Source organism: Melozone crissalis, unplaced genomic scaffold, assembly GCF_028551555.1.
Source record: "Melozone crissalis strain CALT ecotype California unplaced genomic scaffold, PUWL_Pcris_2 ptg000004l_1, whole genome shotgun sequence".
Lineage (NCBI taxonomy): Eukaryota > Metazoa > Chordata > Aves > Passeriformes > Passerellidae > Melozone > Melozone crissalis.
The window spans coordinates 33361861-33389813 of NW_026535782.1; the positions used below are offsets into that span (position 1 = coordinate 33361861).

The 27953-nt window shown below is 37.5% G+C and overlaps 1 protein-coding gene across 1 annotated transcript; it reads left to right on the forward strand.

Annotated features, from left to right (window-relative positions):
• The first annotated feature begins 1796 nt into the window (after positions 1 to 1796).
• On the forward strand, positions 1797 to 15881 carry NTS (neurotensin). The gene is made up of 4 exons (XM_054273947.1): positions 1797 to 2078; positions 6138 to 6199; positions 12358 to 12582; positions 14060 to 15881. Exons 1-4 carry the CDS (start codon positions 2018 to 2020, stop codon positions 14204 to 14206), a joined length of 495 nt encoding a protein of 164 aa, XP_054129922.1. The 5' UTR covers positions 1797 to 2017; the 3' UTR covers positions 14207 to 15881.
• Positions 15882 to 27953: the final 12072 nt, after the last annotated feature.

Consider the following 27953-nt stretch of genomic DNA (forward strand, 5'->3'; position numbering starts at 1 on the left):
CTGCAGATTGGTTTTTCTATATCATGGAAATAATAGAAAATAGGACTAGAGGGAAGTGCAAGTGTCTACCTCATGTAACCTGGATTTCCAGGCATATGAATGAGAGCTGAAACTTTCTGGTAGACTAGCACAGCCCATAAAATGTGATAAACGTGTTTGGGGGAATTTGGGTTTTTGTTTATTTTTATTTTCTCTCCCAGTAGTACAGAAGGATGTGTTCCCAACTGTATGCAAAAATCCGTGTTCTTAAAACATCTAATACCACTGCAGTGCACTCTATTTCATTTCTCTGTGTATTTATTTCAGCATAAACCAATGCAGCATTTGAATTGAAATTCTGTTACACAGCAAAAAGTTGTTTCAGGGAGGAAAGAATTCAGTTAATTAAACTTTTCTCACCAGGTGTTCCTTATGGCAGGATTTCGAAAATTTTGTGTGTTTCTTCGACACCTATTCAATCACAGAGGGTATGGGAGGAAAACAGCACCCATCTCTGCTCTTTGCATTTTAGAGGAACATTTCTGCAGTGAGGGGAGCATCCACGACAGAAGAATCTGCTCGCAGCGTGTGTTCCTGCTAAGTGTGACACGAGTATCTGTCCTTAAATGTATTCAGAGAGACAGAAATGTTCTGCATTGTATCTCTATCTGTATTCAACATATGGAGCATTTGTCTGTATCTGAGTAGAGAAAAACAACAACAAAAAAAGCCCCTCACAACGAAAGCAGTAGCGCGATGGAGGCTGACGCCAGTCTTGGGCTTTGCGTTTTTATACTCACACGTTGGAGGTTACCCTGCCCTCACCTTCGGGTCATTTTTCCGGGCTTTACGGCTCAGGAGCCGTGAGCAGAGAGCCCGGAGGAGATGCGGGCTCCCGGACAGCCGCGGAGGGCAGGCAGGCGGTGCCGAGACCGGGACGGGGACCCCGCGCCCCGCCGGGGGCACAGCGCGCCCGTCCCGCCGCCGCCCCGGGTCCCGGCGCGTCCTGCGCCCCCCGACCTCGCGGTGCCGGCACGGAGCCTGCTCCTGATAGGCGCTGAGGAAGGAAACCTAGTGGAAAAATCAGCAGGGAAAAGTACATCCCGAGAGAGATGTGTCTCTGAGGAACGCTCGCTCTCTTGAAACTGCAGCGGGAGGCTGTGGCAAGCGCTCTTCAGAAGTAATAGGGAGTCTTGCCTGGTCGGGTCTCAATTTTTTGCGCATCTATGAAGCACTCTATCAAGTGGCTTTTCCTGTTATCTTTCTCCATCTCTCACACATTCAGACTTCCCTTTTTGTTTCTTCCCCTCTTTTTCCTGCTACCCGTGCCCGATGCAACGCTCCTACCCACGGCCAGGGTTATATCCCTGCCGTGCCCCATGTCAGGCATTCCTGCCCATCCCCGGTTTAACATCCCTGCCGTCACCGGTGCGCGGTTCTTTCCCTTGCTGTAGGGAAAGGTTTATAGAGATGAAAGAAAAAGGGCGTCAACCGCACGAGGACGGCGGCGCGGCCGCTCCCCACGCCTGGCCCCGCGCCGGGGGACGGGGCACCTGCGGAAACTTTTTTTAGAAATAATAATGACAATAATAAAAAATCCCGGGAGAGCTCCCTTTCGGGAGAAGACGTGGCGGGTGCCGTGGGTGCGGGGGCTCGCTGCGCGCCCCGCGGGGCTCCGAGTGCGTCAGGCGGCGAGTGGCGTCAGCGGGCGCGGAGCGGCGGGGAGGGGGCAGCGGGACGGGGGGAACAGGGAGGGAGCGAGGGAGGGAGCGAGGGAGGGAGGGAGGGAGCGAGGGAGGGAGGGAGCTTCGTCAGGAGGCGATGGCGGTACCGCCGTGACATCACCCCGCGGCTTATATAGTTGGGGAAGGGTCTGGGTCCCCCGTCTGGTGCCTGCAGCCGCCCGTCAGCACGCGTGCGGAGGGCGAGGAGCGGCGGGGCTCTGTCTGTCTCTGTCTCTCTGTCTCTGTCTCTGTCTCTCTCTCCGTCTCTCCCTAGAATTTATGGACTTTACTTTCTAGAGGGCGGCGCGGCAAGGATGAGAGTGCAGCTGGTGTGCGTGGTGCTGCTGGCCCTGGCCTCCTGCAGCCTCTGCTCGGGTAAGTGCCCGCTCCGCCCGGCCCGAGCGCTCGGCGCGGAGCCGCGGCCGTGAGCGGGACCGGCAGCCGGGAGGCGAAGGAAGGCGCTTCTGTCCGCCCGCTGCCCCCGGAGCCGCCTCTGATAACGGGCTCTGGCCAGCATCACTGCTCTTTTACACCGCTCCTCTAACTTTCTCCAATTCCTCCTCGCAGCATCCATACCACGGCAATTAGTGTAGACTAGTCATTGGAAGTACAAATCCGTGCAGACCATCTGCTTGGCTGCGCTGTGTTTCATTGAATGTCATGTATTTCCAAATGAAGATACAAATTGTTATTTCTGCAGCTCATGAATAGCTGCTGTAATCCAAATCAACATGAATATGTATGCCCTTCAGTTGCTTTTTAGAAAGAGAAATGCAATTTTATTATCTGGAGAAAAAGTTGCTAACAACAAATCTGAAATTATTACCAAAAAAACCCCGCTGAAGTACAGGCAGATCACACAGTAAGAAGGTTGATGTAAATGCATCTCTTCTCCAAGAGCAACTGCTTTAAAAAGATCAAAAGGAGGACAATATATTAAAATGCATTTCTTGCTTCTTTGAAAAATGACACATCTTAAGCATCTGCCATTTATGTCTAAAGTTTATGACCAAATAGCTATGGTGATAGTTAAACAGGTGTACGCACGTATATATGCAGCAGAATAGCCTGCAAAATCCAGTCTTAACTAACTTGAAAATTGATTTTTAACTCCACTAAATTACGGGGTAAATTTACAGGTAACTTTATTTTTCAACTTTAGTGTTCAGAGGGACTCAGAATTCCTAATTCTCACTCTAGATGGAAGTTTACAGTTTGTATTCCCCTGCAGAAGAAAAATGTAAACCATATGATACCTGTATTTTATTACAGTTTAAATATAATTGTTCTGTATATCATAGAGAATGCATGATCTCAGTGACAAAGCTTAACTTTTTTTTTCTCCCCATATATTTCTAAGGTTTTTAGACAAGTTCCTCACTAGTATTTTCAGTGAAGCAGTTTCAAATTCAACTCGTTAAAGAGCCTTAATGAAAGACTACTAAAGTAAAAATAAATTAAGTGGGAACTAAAACGGGTTCATAAAAAATGCCCCAGAAGCCAAACTGTGTGGGGAACTGACACAATGGTTTATTTGCTTGAAAATTTTAAATTATTTGCAAATGAAAAACGACACAGAGAAGCTTGTGTGATGGGGCTCAAATAATCTGTAACTAATATGGAGAGTTATACTATTAAAAAAATTAACTTTTTTGAAAATGTTTGCCCTCAGGTGTTAGTATGTACCTGTAGAATGTAATTATTCCTTTAAAATGTGAATATATGAGTAGAAACTATTTTTCTTGTCAGTGGAGTTAAGAATACATCAAACTGTGTGAATTTCTGATTTTAACAATAATGTGTAACCAGGCTTTTTATACATTGCTCTCTGTGAGTCTGTTCTTTTTATGCTTTTGCTCCTCATCCATCTCTTTTTTTTTGACTCTGGAATTACATGAACATGTTTCCTTTTCTCCCTCCAAGCCTTGCTTTATTCTTCACTCAAGGAATCTTGACTCCTAAATAATGTCCTCTAGATTTCTTTTTTTCCAATCCAAATGCTTCTTAATACCTTCCTTCCCATCTTTTATGCCTGCAGCTATCTTTCAGATGATGTGTGGAAGCTACCTTCCATCCTTTAGAGAAACAAAGGTGCTCACCAGGCACAAGTCCTTTTATTGTTCTCAGCTGGTGTGATCCAGGACCCCACAAATTATGATGCTGTCATTGTGTGTGCTCATCTGCTCACAGGAGATGCTATCATTGATAGAAATTCAGCTGAGATGATCGTGTGCTGCTAGCAGAACCTTGGCTAATGGTAAAGCTGGCAAAACTGGCTGCTATTCCTGCTGAAGGGGCTGAAAGGCATTAGGTTGGAGATCAGTGGCTAGAGACTTGCTGACTGGTCTACAACTAGTCCTATTTAATGTGAAAATCTTAAACATTGAATAAGACTAGTTGTAGATCAGTATTACAGCAAGTCACTTAAATGCAATTGCTTTGATGCTAAAAATAATGAATGAATCTATTGTCTTGGTAATGCAAAGGTGAGCAGGAGCATCCCTACAGAGGAAGGGGATATGTGGGACACATGGAAGTTTTTGATGACCTAAATAATAGGAATAAGAAGCAGTGCAACAATAGAAAATGCAGTGGCTTAGGAAGTAATAGAAATTCCTGTTAGAAGATCCTTTTTAAGAAAAGCACAACTGTTGGAAATCTGAGGAATAAAATACTATCTTGTTATCTAACCTGGTTTTTGAGGTTTTTCAGCCACAAAAGACAAGCAAAGCCAAAAGACATGTAAGACAGCTGCCCTCTGTAGCTGATGGTAAGCATAAAGGTGATTAAGTATTGAGGTTGCTGAACCAAACTGTGCTATGCTGTTCTCTCTTGAGAACACCTCAGGGACAGAAGAGGGCTGCTCTGGTGAGTTTGGGAATACAAGGCTTTTGCAAGGAAGGAGAATAGGTGAGAGTCCAATAAATCTGGGAACAGCCTTTCAATGAAGCATTTATGGGATTTCCAGAGTGATGGTTTTTGACCAAAAGGACACAGTGATTTTGCACTTGTTTGCTAATCTTGTAAGGACGCACGAAAACACTAAGCTTGGAAGGGCAATGATTCCTCTCAATAAATACATGATGAGTAAATATTGCAAATAGAAAGGTATTATTTATAGTGTAGGAATTTATTTGCAAACCATGGATACATTTCTAATTAGAAATAAATTAGACTTGAAATCAGAAGCAACTGAGTAAGCACTGATATTTAGGAGAGCTTCCTAAAGAAGAAACAAAGTGATAGTAAATGTGATATTTATTGCAATTGAATATGACTGATTTTTAAGAACATTGTCATGAGTGCCTTCTGTTCTGATAGAAACCTGTGGCACATTAGCACATTCTTGTGGTCCCTTACAGTCTCATGTTCTGTGAAAGGCAGTGACACGGCATGGTGATGATCCCTGAAATGAAGGCATGGGCAGAATCTATCCCCATATTCAGTGGTAGGGACTTACTTGCCAACAGCATTGATTATTGAAAGTGAGATATTACCTATATGAATATGGTATATATTTTGGTTGAGTATGGTTTGAAATATTAGTGCATTGTTTGGTTTTGGACTGTTGGTATTCCAGGAAAGGTAAAAGCTATGTGGAACTGTATTTCACCTAAAGGCTTAACTGATTCCTTACATTTTTTCTCTTTGAGCTGTGATTGCTGCAACCAAGGCACCAGATCTTCGTTGTGATCCTCATCTTCATCTTGTGATGCTGTGTATAGAAATGTGTCTGTTTTTTGTGTCTGTGAAAGTTTTTTCTCTTTCCACAGCAATTTTTACCCTATTTATCAACTCGTAAGTTTTGCAAGTCTACTGAGCTATCGAAGGTCGATTAAATCAGTAAAGAAAATCCATAGACTTCCAGTCAGAATACTTTCTTTTTGTATATACATTATCAAACCTTCTATCATAAACTGGTCAAGCTCAGTTCCTTCATATCAGTAAAAATATCATTAATTTAATTAAGTATTCTTAATTAATAATACAGAATGTTGATTATTAATCAAGTAATCAAACTGCAATTTACATAAATAATTACTGCTTAAATAAATCTTATTTGAAAAAATACTCACTTTTTTTTAGAAGTAAGTAAATGTTACCAATATTTATTATGAAAATAATGAAGACTATTGCAGGTTTTTAATACTGAAGGAATTGCAGTTTAATGAGCCTTTCTGCTATGAAGCTGAGATTAATGAACAATTCCATTCAGTTCAATAAGCTTGATCATGCTTTAAAAATGTGTTGAGTATTTATATTTATATAATGTTGCTGTTAAATGAAGACTCGTGACAGTCCCTCTAGGTCACTGATATTTCTGTTTGTTGTTTATTTTTAAAAACCATTTAAATATCTAAGTTCTGTATACTGAATTGAAATGTCCATGATTTATGATCAAATAATAAACATATGTTTCTGGTTTATTCCCAGATTCAGAAGAGGAAATGAAAGCATTAGAAGCAGATTTATTGACCAATATGTACACATCAAAGGTAATTATTTTTCTTCCTTTACCTGACAGGGAGGGAGCAAATGAATTCTCATTACAAACCCAAAAGTCTTTGCACAAAGTAATAACCTATGGTCTAGACATAAAAGTTCAGTGTTAAGTTTTACTTTGGTGCAAGATTTTCTCCAGTTCAAAGGGAATATAAAGGTGTTGATGTGACACACTAAACATGTTCCTCAGCTGTAACACTGGTACTTTCATTAAACTGTCAAAACTGTGTTATGTACAGAGATGTAAATTTATGTGAGGAAATGTGTTTCCAATAAGATTATGCCCGATGAAAGCTAAATTAACCTTGAGTCAAATCTGTAAGTGCTATTTTTATGCAGAACCCTTCCTATATGCATATAAAATTAGGACAATCATAAAGCAAAACCAGTTAATACATATGCCAATTTTGGTTTAGGATTTTGATCATAGTGCCAGTACAGGAACATGGGGGCATGACTGTGAAAATACTGACTTTGTAAATGGCATTTCCTTGACAGGTTTCCAGACTGTGAATAATGTTTATGTTATTTAATATGAATATATAAAAATTCAGTGAAAACCTCATATTGACAGGGTGAAGCAGATAGTGTTGCATGTATGTATTGGACAGGCTGATAGACATTTTCTCAACACAATTAATTTCCATAAATGATCTAAGAAACATATGTGTCTGATATATCTTCAACAACATATAAAGAACAAACTCTGAAACTAATGCTATGGGTTTAAGGTGAATATTTCAATTTGTTATTCCAATAAAGTTTAAGTCGTTATTTAAATGTAATGGAAAATAAAATGGGAAATGAAAAATTTCTCCTCCAAAAATGAAATTTACATAAGCCAATGACTAGTTGAAGGTTAAAGACAAAACCTGCCAGGATGACTTCTGCATATATTGCATTTAAGTATATGTGGCCTTTTTCACAGGATTATTTGATAGACTAGAAGTATAAAGCCAGAAAATGCATTTTATTTCACTGGTCTGGCAGTTCTTAGATCTCAGTGTTCTTTACTGGCATGAAAGTTAACCTTAGATTACAAATAAACCTGTTGGCCACTCACTTTTCCAAGGTTCAGAAAGATTTAATAGCTTCTCCTTTTCTGAAACGTATTTAAGTGTAAGAGGCCGACAAAAATAGATTTTTTGCTCTGTGGCAAAGCATATGATGCCCTGGAATAAAACCCTGCAGCTATTGGTATTTCTGCTACTGAGTTTAGTGGATCTGTGAACATGATTTCTATCTTTTCCTCCCTCTCACCACAGAGCACAAGCTCAGGTGACTCCAAATGCACAAATATATTGCACCAGTTAATAGTGTCACAATGTTTGCCATAATACTCTTACGTTTTTTGATGTTCTGTAGCTTGCTGTTGAGCTCCCTCAGGGTATTTACCACAGTCAACTGACACTTGAAGTTGACAGAAGCAGTAGATTCATGTTGGAGACATTGCTTTCCTTGCTTTAATTCTGCATTATACTGCCATTAATCACCATCTAAAGTTCATTAGTTGAATTTAGGTTGTCTCTTGACATCAAAGCAAGACGTAGTAGAAACACTAAAAACTGTGTATCAAGTCTTCTACAAGAGTAATATCACAATCCCATTAATTACTGAAATTACTTTTTTTCTGTTGTCTATTGCCAGATTTTAACCCTTGTTACAACAAATTATGGTTCTGGTGTGATAGACAAATTTGAAGACAGTATGTGTAATACCTGTCTTGTGTGGTACCTGAGATCTGGTTCAAATTGAGGGCAATTACTGCTCAATTGCACAGACTGTATTTGACACTTACTTGGTAATCAGCAAAGGAAATCCTAACAATTTAAACAGCATTAAGATGGGAAAATAATTACTGTTTATGAAAGCTGAGATCTAAAAGTGCAGCAAAATGGATTATCACTTGTGGGTTTAGTATTTGATAGAACAAAAATCTACCTAAGTAGCCACTTGTGGACTATAGTATCAAGACTACAACCAGGGCTTAAACATACCTTTTGCAATATTCAGTAGTCTATCCAGTATTATGGGAAGAATTGCCTTATGCCTTTTATTTCACAGACTGTTGTCCAGTGCCTGCTGCCCCTTTTCAAGTTGTTCTTAAAGTCACCTATATGCTGAATCACTCTCCATCCTTAAATAATTAGTTTGTGCTTATTGCAATCTGTCTTCAACACTTAATACAGTTTGTCACCCTTCCTTGCTATTACATCTGAACCAAGATACAAGGATCAAACAAATGCTTATAATGCTCTGTCTTTTTCCTAAGATAAAATCCATAAAGCCATTGGGAAGGTCAGGTAAAAGAACAAAACCTGACTTGTCAAAATATGTGGACAGATATCTCCTGTCTCTCTTTTGTTTTAAATAAAAAAGCTCTATTCATACCAAAGAGATAACTGTTTCTAGCTTCCTAAATGCTTGCTGGAAACCACTAGTTGCACGAAGAATCTTTTTTGAACTCAAAAAGATTGACATTATGTTATTTAGAGGGGAAGGAAAAAAGTGAAATGAAAGTATTCCTTGGAGAATATATCGGAATTATTGGACGCACTGAGTTTTCATTGTTGTTGGATGTCTATTTATGAGTGCATTTTCCCAGAGAGTTTAGCCTCCTTGTCTGAGGAGCTGTCTAGAAGTAAGAGGAACCTACAGCTATCTAGGAGTTAGTGACTTCCTGACTCAGTCATTGCATAAAAATTAAATAGGTTTACAGGCATTAATATGCACCATGGAATAACTTCTTCTTTAACAGAATTCATATATATCTGATCAAGTATATTATTTCTATGGTTACAATCTGAACAAAATTCAACTGCTATCATGAAAAAGAACCATAGAGATCCTACACTAACTAGGGATTTTTACTTTGTAATGAATTTGCTTTTTATCTGCTTTTACTAGATAAAGACAAGAATGTAAAAAGCAGGTATAATTTTCCCTAATGAAAAATAGTATTTGGGATGTATGGATGGATTTTAACAAAAGAAGTATCTTAGGCAAACTATCAGGGGTATCATTCAACCAGATATGGAAATAAAATACCATATAAATTGTAACTTGGAAATCTCTTTTGTCTTGCATAGGACAAGCCTCTTGTCAAAGAAGGAAATACACTTATTTCAGTTTCTTAGATGATCCTAAATTCTCTTTCAAGATCTATGAAGTGGGAGAAATTATATATCTGATTCTTATTTACAAGCATGTTCAACAGTGGAAATACATACATCATATTCACTTCAGTATTCATATACTTTTTAAATTCTAGTTCATACTTCAATTTCCTTTCTTTCTTCAGATTATTCCCAGATATTTGTCAAGTTACTCTTAAAAAAATTTGTTCTACCTTGGCAGATAAGGGTTCCTTGTTTTATTGTGTGGGTGTTTTCCAAACCATGTGTTGAGCTACTGTACTTGATATTGCTTAGATGTGTGTAGAAAATACATATGAATATATAATATATCAAATTTATCCCATATTATAAATTAATCTGAAAATTTGGATTATCATCATCTTAGACTGTTTTTTTACATATACCTTTAGGATAACAGCCTCAGTTATTTTCCATAACCCAGAAAAGCAAAGTGGTCTGATTTTAATGCTTGGTGTGATAGTGGAGCAGAAAAATAACATGACTGCCTTGTTTGGTGACTGGACATGACCTGGAAAACTCCACATTCAATTAAAATAACCCAAAATTCACTCTGACTGAATTGTTAATGGTAGCAGTAGGTCAGAAGCAGTATCCAAGTAAAAATACTTTTTTTGAGGTGATATATTCATGGCATTAATAGGAATGAGACTCCTTTAACAAATGAAATATTAATTAGAAGCTTGAAGACAGCACTGCAAATTCGCTTTCTCCTCATCTTATAAGTAGGAGCTAAGACAATTTTCACCTAAACAAATCTGCTACATAAGTACTTTACTAATACACAGAGGAAAGTTCCTTTATACATAGATGTGCAGAATGACATCAAGTAGTAACTTTAGATCAAAAAGATTCTATAAATTATGCAAGAAGGTATGAAAAATTACCCTATCCTTTACTCTTCTGTTTCTATCCACTGGAATATTTTTGATTCTCAACTCAGAAATCTCACTGGCTCACACAGCACTGCCTCTAGATTCTATGCTCCATTGCGATTTAGCTGCTGCAGTGCTGGCTCACATTTCTTTTGCATACCCAGGAGAGAGCAGTGAACTGGAGAAGCCTTCTCATTTGTCATGGAAAGCTCCATATTTTTATATATCAAAAATATATTCAAAAAGCTCCATATTTTTATATTTCAAAAATATATTAAAACAGACCAAAAAGCATTTTGAAATTGCCTTGGGTATTTGATCTTTTCCCTAGTTTAACTTCTGTTGATAAAATTAGATAATTCTGCAAAGAGAATAATTTTATCTTGAAACTGTCACATCTTTTTAAGAAATTTGATAGACTAACTAGGGTACTTCAATGAGAAAACAGATGAGCTCAAAGTAAAGAGTGCAGTACCAATTACAAGCTTCCAAATAAGATTTCAGATTTGATTTCTTAGCCTCAAAACAAAATAATCTTTCTTTTGTTTAATGTTGTCAGGAATCTGAGAATGCACAGCAGTTTTATTAAAAGGCTAAATCATTCTTATTTTGATGGGCACATATTTATCAGATCTATGTTGGAGTAATGATCATGGACAAAAGAAAACTTTTTGTAACTAATGCTAAAAGTGATGCCCAATTTTCTTGTTTCTTCCTCATTTCTCTGAACTTTCTTTTCCCTCAAAAAATAGTCAAGTGTGATGAATATATATAAATCTTGCATGCAAGGCCCCTTTGTTAGAAAGGATCCCTAAAGAAACAGGTTCTGTGATTACCTGATGTTCAGCCAAGTGAACACTGCATCCACACTCAATCGGTGCTACAAGTACGTGTGAAAGGCTATGCCTGTGTTAGTGTCATACCTGTATTTAACTTCATGCTTACAGGAAAAGAAGCAACTACATTTCAGTTCATAGGTAAGGTCTAATCCTAATGTGCATAGCAAGTAAAAATTCTTGCAAGGAATAACTAGGAATTTGCTATGTGGCTTTTGGTTGGAGATTGCTGTGTCACCAGTTCTAGTTGAAGGAAACTCAATTCTATACTCAGCACTGAAAGGAATACAGTGCAGAAGAAATAATTAGTAGTGGGAGAATGAAGAAAATGGTAAAATAATGAAAAGCAGTAAATGAAATAGGAATTAAGTTTTAAATTTACATTTTTGCTATTGATAATCAAAATGGAAGACTGCTGCTGCAACTGCTTGGAAAACACAATACCAGTAGAAAAGTAAAAATCATGCTTATCAGCATTTCTTTAAAATGGTTTAAGAGCTCATACATAATGCAATATACTGGAAAAAGAAAAATTTGAGACAAACCATGGTGAAATTTCCTTTCTTCTATCTTTCTATAACAGGTTCATGATGGGCCACATAAATAGAATTGGTCTCAGTTTTTCAGTCCAGTTACCAAATCAGGAGTACTTTGTTTTCACAGCTATGTTTTGTCTTTGCTCCATCTCCCTAAGCCTATAGATCTTCAATTGACATCTCCCAGGCTCTTCACTTTCCAGCATCCAAAACTCCTGGGGCTTACAGATTCTGTAACTTCAGACCCAGACTCATCAGACAGCTTGTCCTGAAGCAGGGACTCCATTCCTTTTCTCAGGGAATTTTGGGATGACTGGTATTTGTGCTGAACTAGGGAGGAGTGTCTAGTTAACCACAGGCATCCAGCTTGGATTCCTGAGCTGGGAATTTATCCAGTGGGTTTGATTCATTATCCTTATTTACACCTGTGAATTTATATTATATTAATTTCCATCTGTGTTTTTGTTTGCACCTGTGCAGAATGACTATGAAATGCTGCCATTCTGGTTTGGTAGCAGTTGAGCTTTTTCATCATTTATATCTACCTGGGGGGCAAGGCTGCAAGGAAGCAGACTTGGCGTGTGTAATAAATGAGCTGTCCTAAGTTCTGCGCTCTAATTATTGTCTAAAAGTTGACCAGATGAAAAGCACTTCAGAAACATAAACTTGTTTCTAACAAAACGTTTGAATGTAGCACATGGATACAAAAAACCCAAAATACATTAAATGGTGGGTGTTTTTATTTTCAGATTAACAGAGCAAAACTTCCTTACTGGAAGGTGACCCTGCTAAATGTCTGCAATCTTGTCAACAACATAAACAACCAAATGGGGGAAACAGTGGAGGTAGATGAGGAGGATCTGGTTCCAGGAAGACAGTTCCCTGCTGCTCTGGATGGCTTCAGCTTGGAAGCAATGCTGACAGTATATCAACTCCAAAAAGTTTGCCACAGCAGAGCCTTTCAGCACTGGGAGGTAACACAAACCATCACAAATGCATATTTCTACTGCTATAAAACTCTCAGGCGCTGTTTGTAGTGATGTTGTAAAATCCATGTCCATGTGACCTCCATCACATTGTCTGAGCTTTTCTTCCTATTTTTATATTCTCTAGTACCTCTAATATGCCTCCTTCAGTATGAGAAGTGAATTAGTGCAGTTTCTGATGACCTGAGTGTATGTTTCTTATGAAAACCCATGGATAAATGAGAACTTTTCTTAACTATGTACTTTCTCCACTCTTTGTAGCCATTTCAGGTAACCGAACAAACATATGAAAGTAATCACTACGCCAGAAAACATAATTAATATCTGCCTAACAGACATGAGGTTATTATAGATCTATTGAAGCATAAATAAATGTACCCAGTGTTTCTGTTTGCAGACCCTAAGGCAAAATGAATTCAAAATGCAGGGATACATGCCCATGTGTACATACCATTTTACTAGGTACTCTGGTTTTCTTATCATTGCTAGGAAACTGGCAACAAGGTAACTCCTGCTTTTGGTTTCCCTACACCTAAAGAGGGCCCTGAAAGTTGACATTGTGATTGTATGAAGATTGCTGCTCTTAAACAGTGATTGTTTATAGTCCATTTCTGATATTTAGTTTAGTACAATGATTACAGTGACTACACAGAAGCACACTAGGCACAATCCACTTGCATTGTTAGATATTACACTAAAAGCTGCTTTGTGTAGTGAAAAAAGATAACTCAGTGTCACTACCCACTTTCCAGTAAAGCAAATTTCTTCATCTATCTCAGGTTCATGTACAGTCTAGATGAATCCAGATATTTTTTGGTTGATTTTGGTTTTGTTTGTTAGTTTGTTTGTTTGGGGTTTTGTTTGTTTTGTTTTGCTTTGCCCTCATAACTCTTTATATTCCCAATCCTCATGTTAGCTGGGGTGGTCCATGCAAAGGACTGCAACCTCTTTGAGAACCAGAGTTTTCTGAAGATGCTCTTCTTCAGTGCATTTATTGCTGGAAAGGAACTACCCTAGAACCAAATATGCAATAACCCATATGTCTTAGTCACAGTTCCCTGCTTTGCAGGAAATTGTAGAATAAAATATTTCTCAACAGATGGAACCAGCAAGCAGTGCATGTAGGTGTTTAACCTAAACATGTGATAACAAAGTGATAGAAAACTTTCAGTCTGTTTGAGTTTTGGTCTAAGTAGGATAAACCAGCTTTCCTCTCTAGTCAAAACCAGTTATCTAATCTGTTGAAGTGGAATTTAAAAATCACTTCTGTAGGGCTTAGCTCATCTTTAGCCTGATTTTAGTTTTGTGTCTTGAGTTTTATATATTTTTTTAATTAATGCTGCAGCTACAGATTTTATTGGTGGCAATAAAATATGTTAATATTTTATTAAAATTTGGAGGAGATTATAATCTTCATTACCAAAAAAAAAGTAGATAACAGTGTGTCTCTTCTTGCATCCTACAGTTACTACAGCAAGATGCTTTTGATCTGGAGAACTCAAGCCAAGAAAAAGAAATCATGAAGAGAAAAAATCCCTATATTCTGAAACGGCAGCTACATGTGAACAAAGCTAGAAGACCATACATACTCAAGAGAAGTTCATATTACTGATGCAGCAGAAGAAAACAATGTATATTTAGTTCATAGGTAACTGTGCATTATGGTTATCTTATCTAAATCTAAAATCATACTTGTGTGAAAATATACTCTGGAAAATCAAGATGATAACATAGCTGTGTCTTTTTTGCAATTGCTGTTTCTTGATTGTGGATTTTTCCTACTTGAGATAATTGGACTAATACATTTGCAAATAAAACTAGTTTTTAAGCATGATGTATTGTACAAAACTGAGATTTCAACATGCTTTCAAACAATCTTGTAGTCTTTTCCAGTTTTATAAAGCACACCAACATAACACCAAGTAAATTGATATTGTCCATAAATCCTACTGAGAACCTTACAGCTTCTTAATGCAACACCTCAAACATGTAAATGTTCCCAAAATTCTAGAATAATATAGTAGTAAGAAGTGCCACAGTATTTTATGTTTTGACTAGTTTAATTTATTAGGAATAGGTCTAAGGAAGACAAGGATAAACTATTAAATGGCAGTTTCAAAATGAATATTTTAAATAGCTTGCTTTTAAGTGAATTTTGAATTTTTGATTTCTAATCTATGAATGCCCAGGAAAAGCAAAAAACAAGAAGAAATTTGGTGAAGTGTTTGAAAGATTAATTGAAAATAGAGTGTCTTAAAATTACTATTGAAAGGCATTTCCTTTCCCTCCTTCTACAAATTTGTATAAAACAGGAAGTTTCAGAGTTGAAAACAGTCTTGGAAGTTAACAGAGAGGGAGGGTCACAGCATGGGAAAAAATGTTTTCAAGCCATGAGGAATCAACTGTTGCCTGAAAGTTACACATTTTCCAGTTCCGTGTTTGTGATGTGTGCACGAGATTTGGGATCTCGATGATTCTGGGTTCCAGTTTGCAGGAAAAGTCTGAATGGACTGGGGCCACAACAACCATGAAAATTGAGGGGTAGTCCAAGACCTGTGAAGCCTGGATGCTCAGACCAGAAGGCAAAAGTGGGACAGACATTGTTTTTGAAAACGTACCTGTTTCCTGTTTGATGTATTTCCTCAAAGCAATTCTCCTCCAACAAATAAACACACCATCACTCCCCCTCCCCCCCCCCAAAAAAAAAATCTAACAAAAAATGCCCTCAAACAACCTAGAACCCAACAGAAAACCAAAACACTTGGAGAATTTTCAAATCCTCTCACAAGTTTGTTGCACTTTGTTTCATGGGGAGGGATGGAGTTTTTAAAGCAAAATGTATTTTAACTATATTAAAGCTAATTATATTTCCTTTTCTCACTGCAAATATTATTAATCAGTTTATTCATTCAATAACCCTTAAATGCATGCACTGACAAGAAATACCTGAGCATAAACTAATTATTGCAATAATCATTATGACTCAAATACAGCAAAGCAATTAAGGACATTCAGTCTCAATGTTTTAAGTGCTTAATGTGCTTAAGGGCTTTGCTTAAATAAGTAAATTCACACCCCTTGCTTTTTTTACAAAACACATTGAATTAGACTGGAGACCCAGCATGCTCTCAAGTGGTTAAGAAATGCCTTCTTTCCAACAAACCTGTAAAATCCCTAGTCCTATTATGGATATTTGCATTATAAAATGTCTTTTGCTCTGATATAACAGAGCAGAGCAGTTTGTTCCAAAATTCACTGCTTGTAGAACCTGAGGGAAAAAAAAGAAACTTCAGATCACTTTTTCATGGGAAAACCAGAAAAATAAGACCAAAAAAGAGGTCATTTTATTTCTCTTATGTTAAGTTTAACAATATTAAAGCTAAATAAAATAGGGTAAGGTAATGTGGTTGTCATCTGATAGAGAACGTGATTTTTTCAGAAACAAACACCCTTCCATGTCTCATTTTTGAGGTAATTTAGACAGTCATGGTAATGGTATATGACCTCAAATGATGAGACTCCCTGTTCCATCCCCATCTAGTGTTCCACACTACCTTGTGACCATGTATTTGCTCTTTGCAGTGCAGAACTAACAGATTAGTCAGACTGGCTGGAAATGGCATTAAATAACCCATTTCCTTTCAGTAGGCTGTGAATCCGCACACAGACAGCTACTTTGTGTCCCTGGTGGAGACAGTTTAAAGTATGGCTGGAAAGTACTGCTTGTCAGTTGTCCCTAGCCTCTGATGGTGGTGTCAGAGGAATGTCATTCAGTGTGATAGCCTGAACTAGATGAGGAAACAAAAACTGTAATTGCAATATGGTCAGTTAAGTTAAAAAAGCCAGTGCTGGCTTTTCAATTTATTAGTCATTCATGAAAAGCAAGCATAGCAGTATTAAAATAGTAGAAAACACAAACCATAGAATTAAGCCAGGTGCTCAGAGCTGTTAAAGGAAATATTGAAGTCTGGGAGACTTCCTTGCTTGAAATCTCTTCTCTCTTCTAACTGTTGCTACCTCCTGATGGCCTCACTGCTGTGGAATGGCAGCCTTTCTTTAGCCTTCATTTTTGGATGACGGCAGAAATATTATAGGCTTAGGGTTATTTGTCTCTATTTTGCACATTCTTTCAGTGAGATCCTCAGGGTACCTGCCTCACCCATAACTGTGCATTGCCTGCAATATCCATGCTGCTATATTTGCAGCAGGAATGAGTGCTGGCTGAAATTCAGGTCAGAGAAAGGTATCACAATATGTGAACTTACTAATTCAGAAGCTTAGACAGTTACCCTTCCCTTCCCTTCCCTTCCCTTCCCTTCCCTTCCCTTCCCTTCCCCATTTAAAAATACTATTTTGAAGACCATTAATTTAGACTGCTACCTTTTCTTAAACAACTCCCTTTGATAAGGGCAATTTTGTTTTATAAAAGCAATTATTGAGAGATGTTCTGTCTTTTTCTATGTCTTCAGAGGACCACATTTTTCTTATAAATTACATGACTGACTTTTAAATTAAGTTCATAGATTAATAATTATACCAATTATTCAGAAACTTCATACTTAACTATTGCTTAGTCTCCTAAAATATTGGATATAGTCATATAGTTATTGCAGAAACCTCTCAGTACTTTCTAATGAAGAATTAAATGGAACTGAGATTTACTTTGATTTTATATATTTTTAAGTTATCATCCATAATATTTCAAATGCCCTATACAGAAAAAGTAAAACACAGATATATGAATAATTTTATAATCTCTGAAGCACATATTTGTTACTTTGTCTTTAAAATAAACATTGTAATATAATAGTTGCTGTTATCAATTAACAGGTTAAAGGCAATGCTGATAAAAAAAGTCTTTAGTTCTTACATCTTGGTTGTGGTATAAGTTTTAATATTTTCTGTATTTTCTATTAGAAATTAAAATTTTGTTTTATGTTTTAGGTAAGGGTTTAATGGATGTGCTGTAAACCACAGAATGAAATGTGAATGAAATATTGACTTTTCAGATTAAGAGAGATTTAATTTTGAAATGTATGACATTGGCTATGTCTCATACCTGACTCTTAGTGAACACAAAACGTAGAAAAAAATGGTCTTGAACTTTATTCTTTTCCCCTAAGGTTAGTTATCAATTTGCACTGTAGAGTTTCCAATTGAAGATACAAGCTACCACTACAATAATTTCATGTTCAAGGGCAGAAAGAAGAGCAGTTTTTTCTTAAATTTCCTAAGGTTCCAGATTGATCATTGATGTCCTCCATATTCGAAATCCTGGTCTGACTGCACGCAGTGAGAAAACAAGAGTTTCATATAATCTGCAAAATAAACTGTGCTGACTTCTGTGGTATAACAAGTCAGCACCTGGATCTCACTCCCCATGAAGCAAAATAAAGTGGAAGAGAGGGGCTGACTTCTGCAAGGAACCTGGAGAATGAGATTTTAATTGCTGCCAAATGCAAGCATTCAGAATTAGAGAGTGAGGCTGCAAAACCCTGAAAATAGATAGATAGATAGATAGATAGATAGATAGATAGATAGATAGATAGAGTAAATATCCCTGACCCTAATGAAGTAATAAATACATGTCAAATGATTTTTGTTTCTTTCCATTTACCAGATTTCCAGAGAGCATTAGAATCGTGTATCTAAGCTTTGTAAAAAAGAAGAGCTTAAACATATTTGCTTGTTAATATTAATTTTTACTGAAACTTTACATTCTCATCCAGCCTCTTGAATCCAGTGGGTGTCATATTACAGCACGCACAAAAGCACAATATTCATGATCAGATTTCAAAATCATCCAAATCCAGGATACTTGGATGGGTCTGCCAGACCAGTCAATCAGACAGTGGAATAAAAGAGCCGTGTGGTACCTCATTAGCAGGCAAGCTTTGTCTGCCTGAATGATTCCTCCGAGGTAGCAATATGGGGAAATGACATGGGAGCCACCCAGTAATTTTTGGAGGCTGTCAGCTATTAAGAAACAAAGCCTTCAGGAACTCTTGGTTGCCCAATGGTCACTTGCTTTTTCCAAGCAGACGAGAGTGTACAGCTCATATCTCAGGAATTGCATCCCATTCCATTGTACAGAAGGAAAAGAGGGACTATACAAAACTGGACTTGAATTACCAGGGAATAGCATTTTTCTGTTTGAGCTCCTAATGGGTTAAGTACCAGTCTGTTTTGTCACAGAAGTTACAGTGCACTGTTCTATTTTGCTTTTGCAAATCAGTTGTAGGAAGCTTTTGCAGGATATATTTCTTTTATGGATAGATTAAGGGCTACTCAGGTGGTCTATACATTACTTTTTAAATGACTGGCAGCAACATGAAGACCTCATCCAGGTGAAGTATCCCAGCTGTTTAATAAATGCTTAGCATTATTAAGAGTGGATTTGTACACCAGTGAAACTAATAGACTGGAAACATCCTAAATGACAATCTTGAAATCATTATTGTAGCTTTTTTGGACTAATGATTTAAAAATCCAAGCTGTATAACAGATTTTGTAATGTAGTATTCTAGAATTTAAGATTATTTTATCTCGTATAGGCATTTATCTCAAGGTCTACAAAATGTAGGAAGGAAAGAAAGAAAGAAAGAAAGAAAGAAAGAAAGAAAGAAAGAAAGAAAGAAAGAAAGAAAGAAAGAAAGAAAGAAAGAGAAAGAAAGAACCTAATATGTGCTATATTGTGCAATATGAAATATGACCTGGGAATAATTTTATCTGGAATGAATGGCATTGTTCCTCCAATTTTCTTTTTCAAATCTATTGTTTATATGTATTTAAAAACAACTCTTCCTATAATCTAATATTTTAAAAACTTTAGAAATAGTTTACTCAATAGCTCTTTCATGAAGGAAATCTCTTGATTATTTTTGTGTACTACCAAATCCTTAAAGTAGTTGTATAATCATATACTGTAGAAGTTGTGGTGTTTTGGTATCTTATTTCATGATCTTTACAATAAAGAGCTGTTTGGAAAAGACAACTTGCCTTTTGTTCTGCGTAAAAAGGATCAAAAAAAATAACATCACATATAGCAAAGTTACATGAGTATATACCCACAAATGAAGGGTTTATTCAAATCATTCTGAATTTTGCTGCATTTAAAGTATAATTTTGAGGAATATGTAATTGCAGAATACTATGGTACCATGTTATTATAGTATTCTACATCTGCTTGTTCCAAAAATAGACAATAACACAAATTTCTAAAGTATTGTTTTTAATATGCAAAGGCACTGAAGTGCTGAAGCTGCAGCTGTTTTGAAGATGAAATCCTTGGCAAATACTTCTGTTCTCCTCAAAGTTCATTTGCTGATGGCAGATTTTTCAAATTTTTTTTTTTTTTGATAGTGAAGTTAAGAGTTACTCTTAGAACGAGGGAATTGTGAAAGTTAAAATTTGGTTTTTTTTATAAAAATCCCATGCCCCTCAGCTTTACCTCTGTGGTTTCAGGTTCCTGTGTTAGTGTTGAACTGAAAGGAGCTGTAAGGGAACAGACAAATGGGATGCAAAATAAGGATAGGTAAGAGACTTAATGAAAAAAGGTGCAAAGATGTTAACTGGATATTCCTTCTGTCCGGCTCCAACTAAAGATTGCCAGAGCTGGCTGAGGCATGGGTTTTATGTATATGTAGGGAGGAAAATGGGGAAGGAAAAGTCAGGGAAAAAGAGCAAAGGGAATATAATACTGAGTTGTGTTTTGCTTTTGTAGTGTTGGTTAAGAACTAAAGTGTAGATAGCTTAGTATAAACTAAGATGCAGAATATTCTGAAAAAAGGAGGTGAGTTCCCATCAGTGTATGGGAAGGGCAATCATCTGGCTGGCATTCCCAGCACTTCCCTTGAATCAAGAAAAACAGATTTGAGCTGAGATGTTTCAAATTGAAAGTTTTTAAGGTGAAACTGGAACAACTGAAGAAAGCTGATCAAGAAAAGGAGGGAGGGCATGGCAAGGGTCAAGACATACACAAATCAGAGTCAGTTGGATCATTCAGTAAGCCTGGACTGTCAGTACAAGACAGAAATACAGATTGCTGTTCATAGCTTGGGACAATCAACACCAATCTGTACAGGTTTGAGAAACCTTGCTGTTTGAACCCATGTCTCAAGCAAGTTAATACTGTTTCATCCCACTGGTCTCAGAATTAGGAAACATCCCATTGTGCAGACAATAGGACCACCTTTTTAGGGAGATGAAAAAAGAACCAAGGAAAGCCTAGAGCCAAAGTGAAGGCCTTATCATAAAGCAGGAGCTCATTTCAGTCTTGAAAGGTAATAAGAAACCTACATTTGTAGGTAGCTTTTTTAGATTGTTTTCCTGGATAAAAGTTCAGAGAGAAACTCCAGAAATTTATATTCTCAGAAAGAAAGTAATCTGGAACTGGTCTTAAAAAAATTAGATTTCCTTCATGTGTCAATCATAGCTGTGGCAAATCAAACATTCTATTTCAATGCATGGTACACTAACCTGGACCTGAAATCCAGGTTTCTGTGAAATGGATGGATGTAGATTATAAGTAAGATCTCTTCTGAACATTCAGCAAGGCAGAAGGCATAAGAAGTAATGCTGTGCTAAAAGATTTTTGATGCCTTATTAGCAGCTTTCAGTAGTGTGTGAAGAAACATAATGTACTATTTGCAACACTTTCCAAGGCATATCTTGATGTGAAAGGAACTGACGTGTACTGTGATAAGTCTTTATTTAGATAGAGAGAGTGTTAAAATATCTGTAGCACGGTGCTTAAAAACCTGATTTCTGTTCACTTAAACACTTCAGTGCTTTTCTGCTAGGAGTGCATCTGCTTCTTTGGCAACAGGTGTGTATAAGAAAGGATTGCTCAAATTCACCATTATAGACAGTCCTTGAGATTAATAATATATAAAGCTAAATGCTATTTAAACAGTCTAGCTTTGTGCAACCAGTTGAAATAGTTTGGGTAAACAGAGAAAAAGTCAAGTAAATGGACAGTAATTCTGCTGCTTATATATAGGAACATATATACACAGGAATAAACTCCTTACTGTGAGGGTGGGGAGACACAGGAACAGATGACCCAGAGAAGCTGTGTGTGCCCCATCCTTGTAAGGATTCAAGACCAGGCTGGATGGGGCTCTGAGCATTGGGGTCTAAAGGAAGGTGTCCCTGTCCATGGCAGGAGCAGTTGCAACTAGATAATCTTTAAGGCCCCTTCCAACCCAAACCATTTTATGATATTCATTCATTTGATACACACAAGGAAACATTTTATATGGAGAAACTGCTCTCTTGCCTTATCTCTCTTAGAATGCATCTCGTCAAAAGAAGAGCTTTGCAGGGGTGTTACTTGATATTCATGGCCAGAAAAATGAATGTTTATGCTTGTTTTGAGTAAAAAAATGACTAAAAAATGTTACTGTTTTATAATTCTTTGTTGTGTTATCAGATCTGACCAAAACAATGACCCATAGCTCATTTGGTCTGGTTTGGGTGTGAGCTGCACAACTGTATGCCTGATGGTCACCGTCCAACATTCAGAAAATTAATTCTGTGTCCTGTACAGTTACACTGGTCCTGAACTGAACACACACAATTTGAAGTGAGAGAAGAGGAAATTATTTGGTGATGGAGAAGCTTCAGTCTTCTATGGAAGCAGAAGACATATTATAACCCTCAGATATTGCAAAATATGATAGGAGGGAAGCCTTCTGTAAGCTGGAAATGATGGTTGGGAAAATAGCATTAGAAACTCAAATAAATGATCACTGTTTGGTCACTACTACATGAAGAAAACCAGAACAGAGAGAAGGATGCCATGTTTTTTCCTACGTAACATTTGGGATGGCAATCACAATTTTCCTTCCAATAAGTTTTGTGATTACTGTTGATTTTTTGATCAGATTTTATACACTATCAATAGAAAATTTGGGATTTGATTTAGTTCTGGAACTGGGGACTGAAATTTTATAATATACTGTTTATGAGATGTGTACTCCTCCTTTAAATCTTTAACATAAAAAAAGGGGCCAGTGATGAGGCGGAGAATAGCCTGGAGAGAAGGAGAAGACAAGAAAGAAAGAAAGTGAAGAGACAGACTGTCAGAGTAGTGCCCTTTTTCTTCTTTTACAGCAACTTTGTAAGCAGCACTAAGTAAGTCTTAGACCTTATTGTTGCAAGACACAGCTTGACCTGTTGTAAAGCAGGGAATCTATTTTTCTCTAGTTACTAATAGGTCTGCATGTCTGGTTTATACTTTGTCAATTAAGACTGCCTTTAGAACATTGTACTTTCTGCATGCTGCTATTTACTCAAACAATTTCAAGTGTTCCAGTTACAAATCAAGGCAGCGCATAAACTGTAAATTCCCACTTGAAAAATTTTCTTCTTTTTTTTTTTTTATTAAATTCCCTGCTTTAACAAGGTTTTAGGCCTCATTTCAGATGTAAATAAAGCTATGAGTTAATTAAAAAAAAAAATCTGTGGCCCAAGCTGTGAGGAACACTTGATTTTAAAAGAAAAAACTCATGTATTTTCCCTTCATCTTCTTTTTGGGTGGGGTAGATTAGTTTCTACAGTAGACTTGAGGAGAGGAGTGGCAATAGAAGAAGTGTCGTAGAGAATGCTACAAGTTCAGCCATACCATGGCACATAGCAGACAATTTGTAATCCAAAGTAAGGGGACCAAATGAATAGCTCTTGCTCATAATCAGTACTCTTATGGGTTTCTGCATTATTGGTGAGCACACAGATGAGGAGGCAGCAGTTAACACAGCAAAGAATAATTTGGCAGAGTATGGATGACAGACCTGGGAATTTGGGCTGCTTCATGTTTGGTATCAAGGGGTAGAATAACTGTTTTAATTACATTTAGCTTCTGAGACTTTGACTTTCACATGAACAGATGATAATTAGAAAACAATCCTGCTTCAGGCTTGAAGCCTGTTTTTCAAATCCACACGGCTTAGGGTGGAGTGTCAGGACTTGTGTTGAACATCATATTCCCAGGGGCCTCAAGCTCAGCCTCTGGAACTTAAGGATTAGCAAATTGAACCCTTTTGCTCATGAGTGAATATCAAGGCACTGCCTGGAGAGACACAGTGAATAAAGCACAGACAACAGCATTATATTTTGCCTTTTAAGTTTTTCCTTTGTTAAATCCAGTAACAGAGCCTCTATTCAGTTCAGATGCTGAAATAACAGTTTCTCAATGGAAGAAAACATTTCTCTATTCTCAGAAGCAAATAAAAAATTGTTAATGAGGAGACCTTTAGCAATTATTTTTTTTGCTTGTAAGTGCTTATATGTCTACATATACAGATTCTAATACAATACCACAATACTTGGAGAAGAAGTGTAAGAGTATTAATTACCTAGAATAAATCTTGAAACATCACAGCTCACATCACTCCCTGCCACCAATATCCATGGCACCTGCATGGCAAAATCATTCATACCCTGTAAGGACTTCAAAATCTAGAGTTTCTACAGAGTTACTCAGTTGGAGGAGGCAGCAGGAATGCTGATGTGGCTTTATGCACACGCCTGTCTGTTAGCTGAAGCAGTGGTTTCAGTATCAGTGGGAGTCTTCTTGTGTTGAAGCCCAGGACAATCTTTAAGCCAAAGTTAAATCTTCCTTGACGTGATGTCAAAGTGTGTGGAACATTCAAGAGTTGCTTCACGATACCTTACTAAGGTTTAAATATTTGCTTTGGAGTGCCCAGGGCCTTGCACTTAACCCTCCAGAAAGGTGCACTGGTATTGCAGGTTTAGAGAGCAAAATACAATCAGCAAATTCTTCTAAGAAAAAAATGGATGAAAAGAGTGTGGTGAGGAATCACTGCTGAAGTGGAATGGAAAAACATTACAAGACTTGATTAAAACATAATAACTGTGTATAACGATCTCTCCTACTCCATCTATTGAAAATAAAGGAGTCTAGCAACTTAAATAATAAAGAAGAGACTAGAAGAAAAGTCACATTCCTCCTATGGACAGAAATCTGGATGGGGTTAGGTATAACTTAAAAAAAATTAGGACTTTGTTTCTGTAAAATCTGTATAGTCTCATAGGGATTCAATGTGTTCTTTTTACCTGATGATGACTTTTCCCTTTCTTTTTAGGCTTTGAAAGGAAAAAGTCTTCAGGAGTTGGGGTTTTTTTTTGCAATACACCACCATCTGGTGGAAGTAAAGAGAAAGACAAAGATTAGGAAAGTTAACCTGTCTTCATAATTGAGAGGCTTTAGTTTGCTAGTACTAATTGTCTTCAATGCGCTCTTGAGGATTTAGGGCACCAAATCACTTTAAACCATGTAATTTTCACATTTCTCTATTCAATTTATTTGCTTCAATTATTTATTTTTAAGGGCCCTGTGGATATTCTTAAAACTAAATACAGACTTCAGTATTTCTTAATATATCTGATCTGTAATTCAAGACAGAATATTCCATATGGTGACATAAAATGCTTCAAAGTATTTTTCTAAATATCAAGCAAGATTTATCATATAAGCTATAAACTACTGCTGTATATTTTAGGTATTGGTAAAATTTAATTTGTTCTCTTTCAAAAAAATTGTTAGCATGATTACCTTCTTTGTTCTATTAGGGCCTTTTTCCCCCACAAATTTTTGATTAAAATGTTAGGGGAAAAATTCTAATCTTATTTTCTATGCACTTTGGGATCTAAATTTCATTTTATACTGCAATGAAAATTCACAGGTTAGCAGAGTTCACAATATATGCTGATAATATCTGTGTTCTTTCTGTGGTCACCATGTTCCTTCTGTGATGTCACTAATAAGTGTTGTTAAATATTGTGGGCACAACAAGATTGGAAGTAAAATACATATCTAGAAAAATATAAGCATAAAAAAGCACCAAACAACAATGTTGATAGTTGTTTTACATTAGAATTAAATATTCTGCTCTAGAAATGTTTGCCAGGATCTTCAGTGTCTCCCCTATTTCTTTTTGTTTTGCCACCTGCTAGGCTCACAACCTAAATACTCAGGCATCCCAAATTTCCACTGGGCAGTTATTTGGGGAATTGAGGTATGCTACCTGCCACCAGATGTTGGGGAATTTGCAGCAGAAGGACCTAAGCAGACTTAAAGACAGGTGTCTTACACAGTCTTGGCCACCAGCAAGTCAGCAAAAGCTTTCCAGGGAATTAAATCTTGCAGAGCTCAGTGACACGATCACAGCCAAGGGTCAGCCTGTCTGCCAGTTTCTGCTGCAGTTTTGGCAAGATCAGACAGTCCACAGGAGTGTGCCAGGCCAGAAAACTGCCATTTTTTAAAAATAGGAAAATGTTTTCCTATCATATTTTAATCAGCCCTAATAGCACACTGTGCACACAGCAGTGGCACTGGCATTGTAACAGCTGCCTTTCATGTACTTGTGTCCAGGTTTAAAGCAAATTTGGGGAAGAATCCCCCAAAGGAGCTCCGGTGGGAAAAGCAGATCCAATTGACCCCTCCCCCCAACTGGTCCGGGAGGGAAAAAAATACCTCCTTGGAGAAAGGTGGAAAAAACCTGTTTATTAAACAATAAAACCAAAACAATATCAAACAATGAAACCCCTTGCCACTCCAAAAGAGATGACAAACTGAGAAAATCCCGGGTTGCAGCTCAGCTCACTCAGTCTCTGGTGAGTCCCTCCGGTGCTGGAATTGTCGCAGGCCAGGCCTGGTGGGCCACAGCTGCAGCTGCCGGTGGTCTCCTGGGTGTTCAGTCCAGAGCAGGTTTCAAGAGGTCCAAAGAAAAAGGGAAAAAAACAGTCCAGGGAACTTCTTTGCCTCAACTAGCTAAAACTAACTAAAAAGCAAAAGAAGAGCTTTCTGTCCCGCTGTCTGTCCATCCACAGACAACACAGTCAGGAGCAGGAATGTGGGGAAGCGCAGTGTCTGAAAACAAACTGCGCACTTCTTCTCTCCCCCCCTTCACTCGCTGGAACACTCTTAAAGGTACAAAACCTATTATTCAACATAAACAGAATGAGACGATTGGGGATAAAAGCATCATGTAGTCAACCCAGGACAACTTGATAGAAGGATTCTCTCTGATCTCTAGAAAGCTAGAGGGAATGCAGCTGGCAGGGGAAGATCTCTGATGGTGCAGAGCTGCTGAACCCTTCCAGCATGCCAGGGAGAAAGAGATCTCAACAGTAATATCAGGAAAATGTTGAATGTGGCATATGCTGTCAGTGATTGCCACGTGGTGGGAGAGGATCTCTTTGTCTTGCCTGCTGTTTCCAGTTAGGTTGTGATGAGGATGACACAATGCATAGCTGCACCCAGTGCTTGCAGATACCTGGCTGCTGCCCTTTGCATGAATAGGGCTAAACATGGTTCAATATCCACAGCTCTTCTCCTACCTGAGACATTCTGGATGGAGTCAGATATAACTAAAAAAGTTGGGACTGTGTTTCTGTAAAACCATTATTTTGTACAGATTATAAGTGGAAATTTTTAAGAATTTATTTTTTTTGTAATTTCAATCTAATTTTGAAGCACACAACTAGAATAATTTAATTGTACTGTATCAAATAGATAGCCCTTTTGTATTGCAATTAACCATGTGGGACAAGGACTCCAATTTTCTGGGAACAGAAGTTCATGTTTAAGCCATATTGCTGGAGAAAAAATGGGAAACCTAGGTCCAGAGGAAAGTGAAGTTAAAATTACTCAGAAGAACATACAATTTTAATGCCACAGGTATTTATGAACACAAGATGAGATCTATCATACTTATAGTAATTTTGAATGGCTTTTTTATAATTGATATTGCCAGTTTTGTAAGGAGCTGTTCATTCATTTTCAATCACTTGATGATGAGTGTCACAAATTAATTATGTCTTGAAACACGAATCCATTCTTGATATTTTTAAGCAGGGTAGATTTTATTTTTGTTTTCTACCTGTGTTAACTTTTAGGGAGTGAAAATAGCATCAGTGTTTAAAGGAGGGGCTTTTTTAACAAATATTGTACATTTTAACAAGTCCTTCTCTTTTCTTTCTAAAACTATTGTAACATGGCTGTATTACATTGCTCCATTACCTTAAGCTCTGTTACACCAGAGAAATACTTTCTGTCTCTAAGAGATTCCTGTGGCCCACAATACTTCTAAAATTATCACCTGGCTTTTTCAGCTCTCTCCATTTGGTGTGGTTTAACATTGGTAGGCAGGTAAGCACCAAACAGCCCTCATTCAGTCCCCACTGAGGTTGGATGGGGGAACAAAAAAAGAACATTAAAACAAAAAAAAAAAAAAACCCAAAAAAAACCCAAAAAAACCCAAACCAAAACAAAAACAAAAAAACCCCAAACAACCCCCCCCAAAAACCCCAAAAAACAAAAAACAAACAAGCAA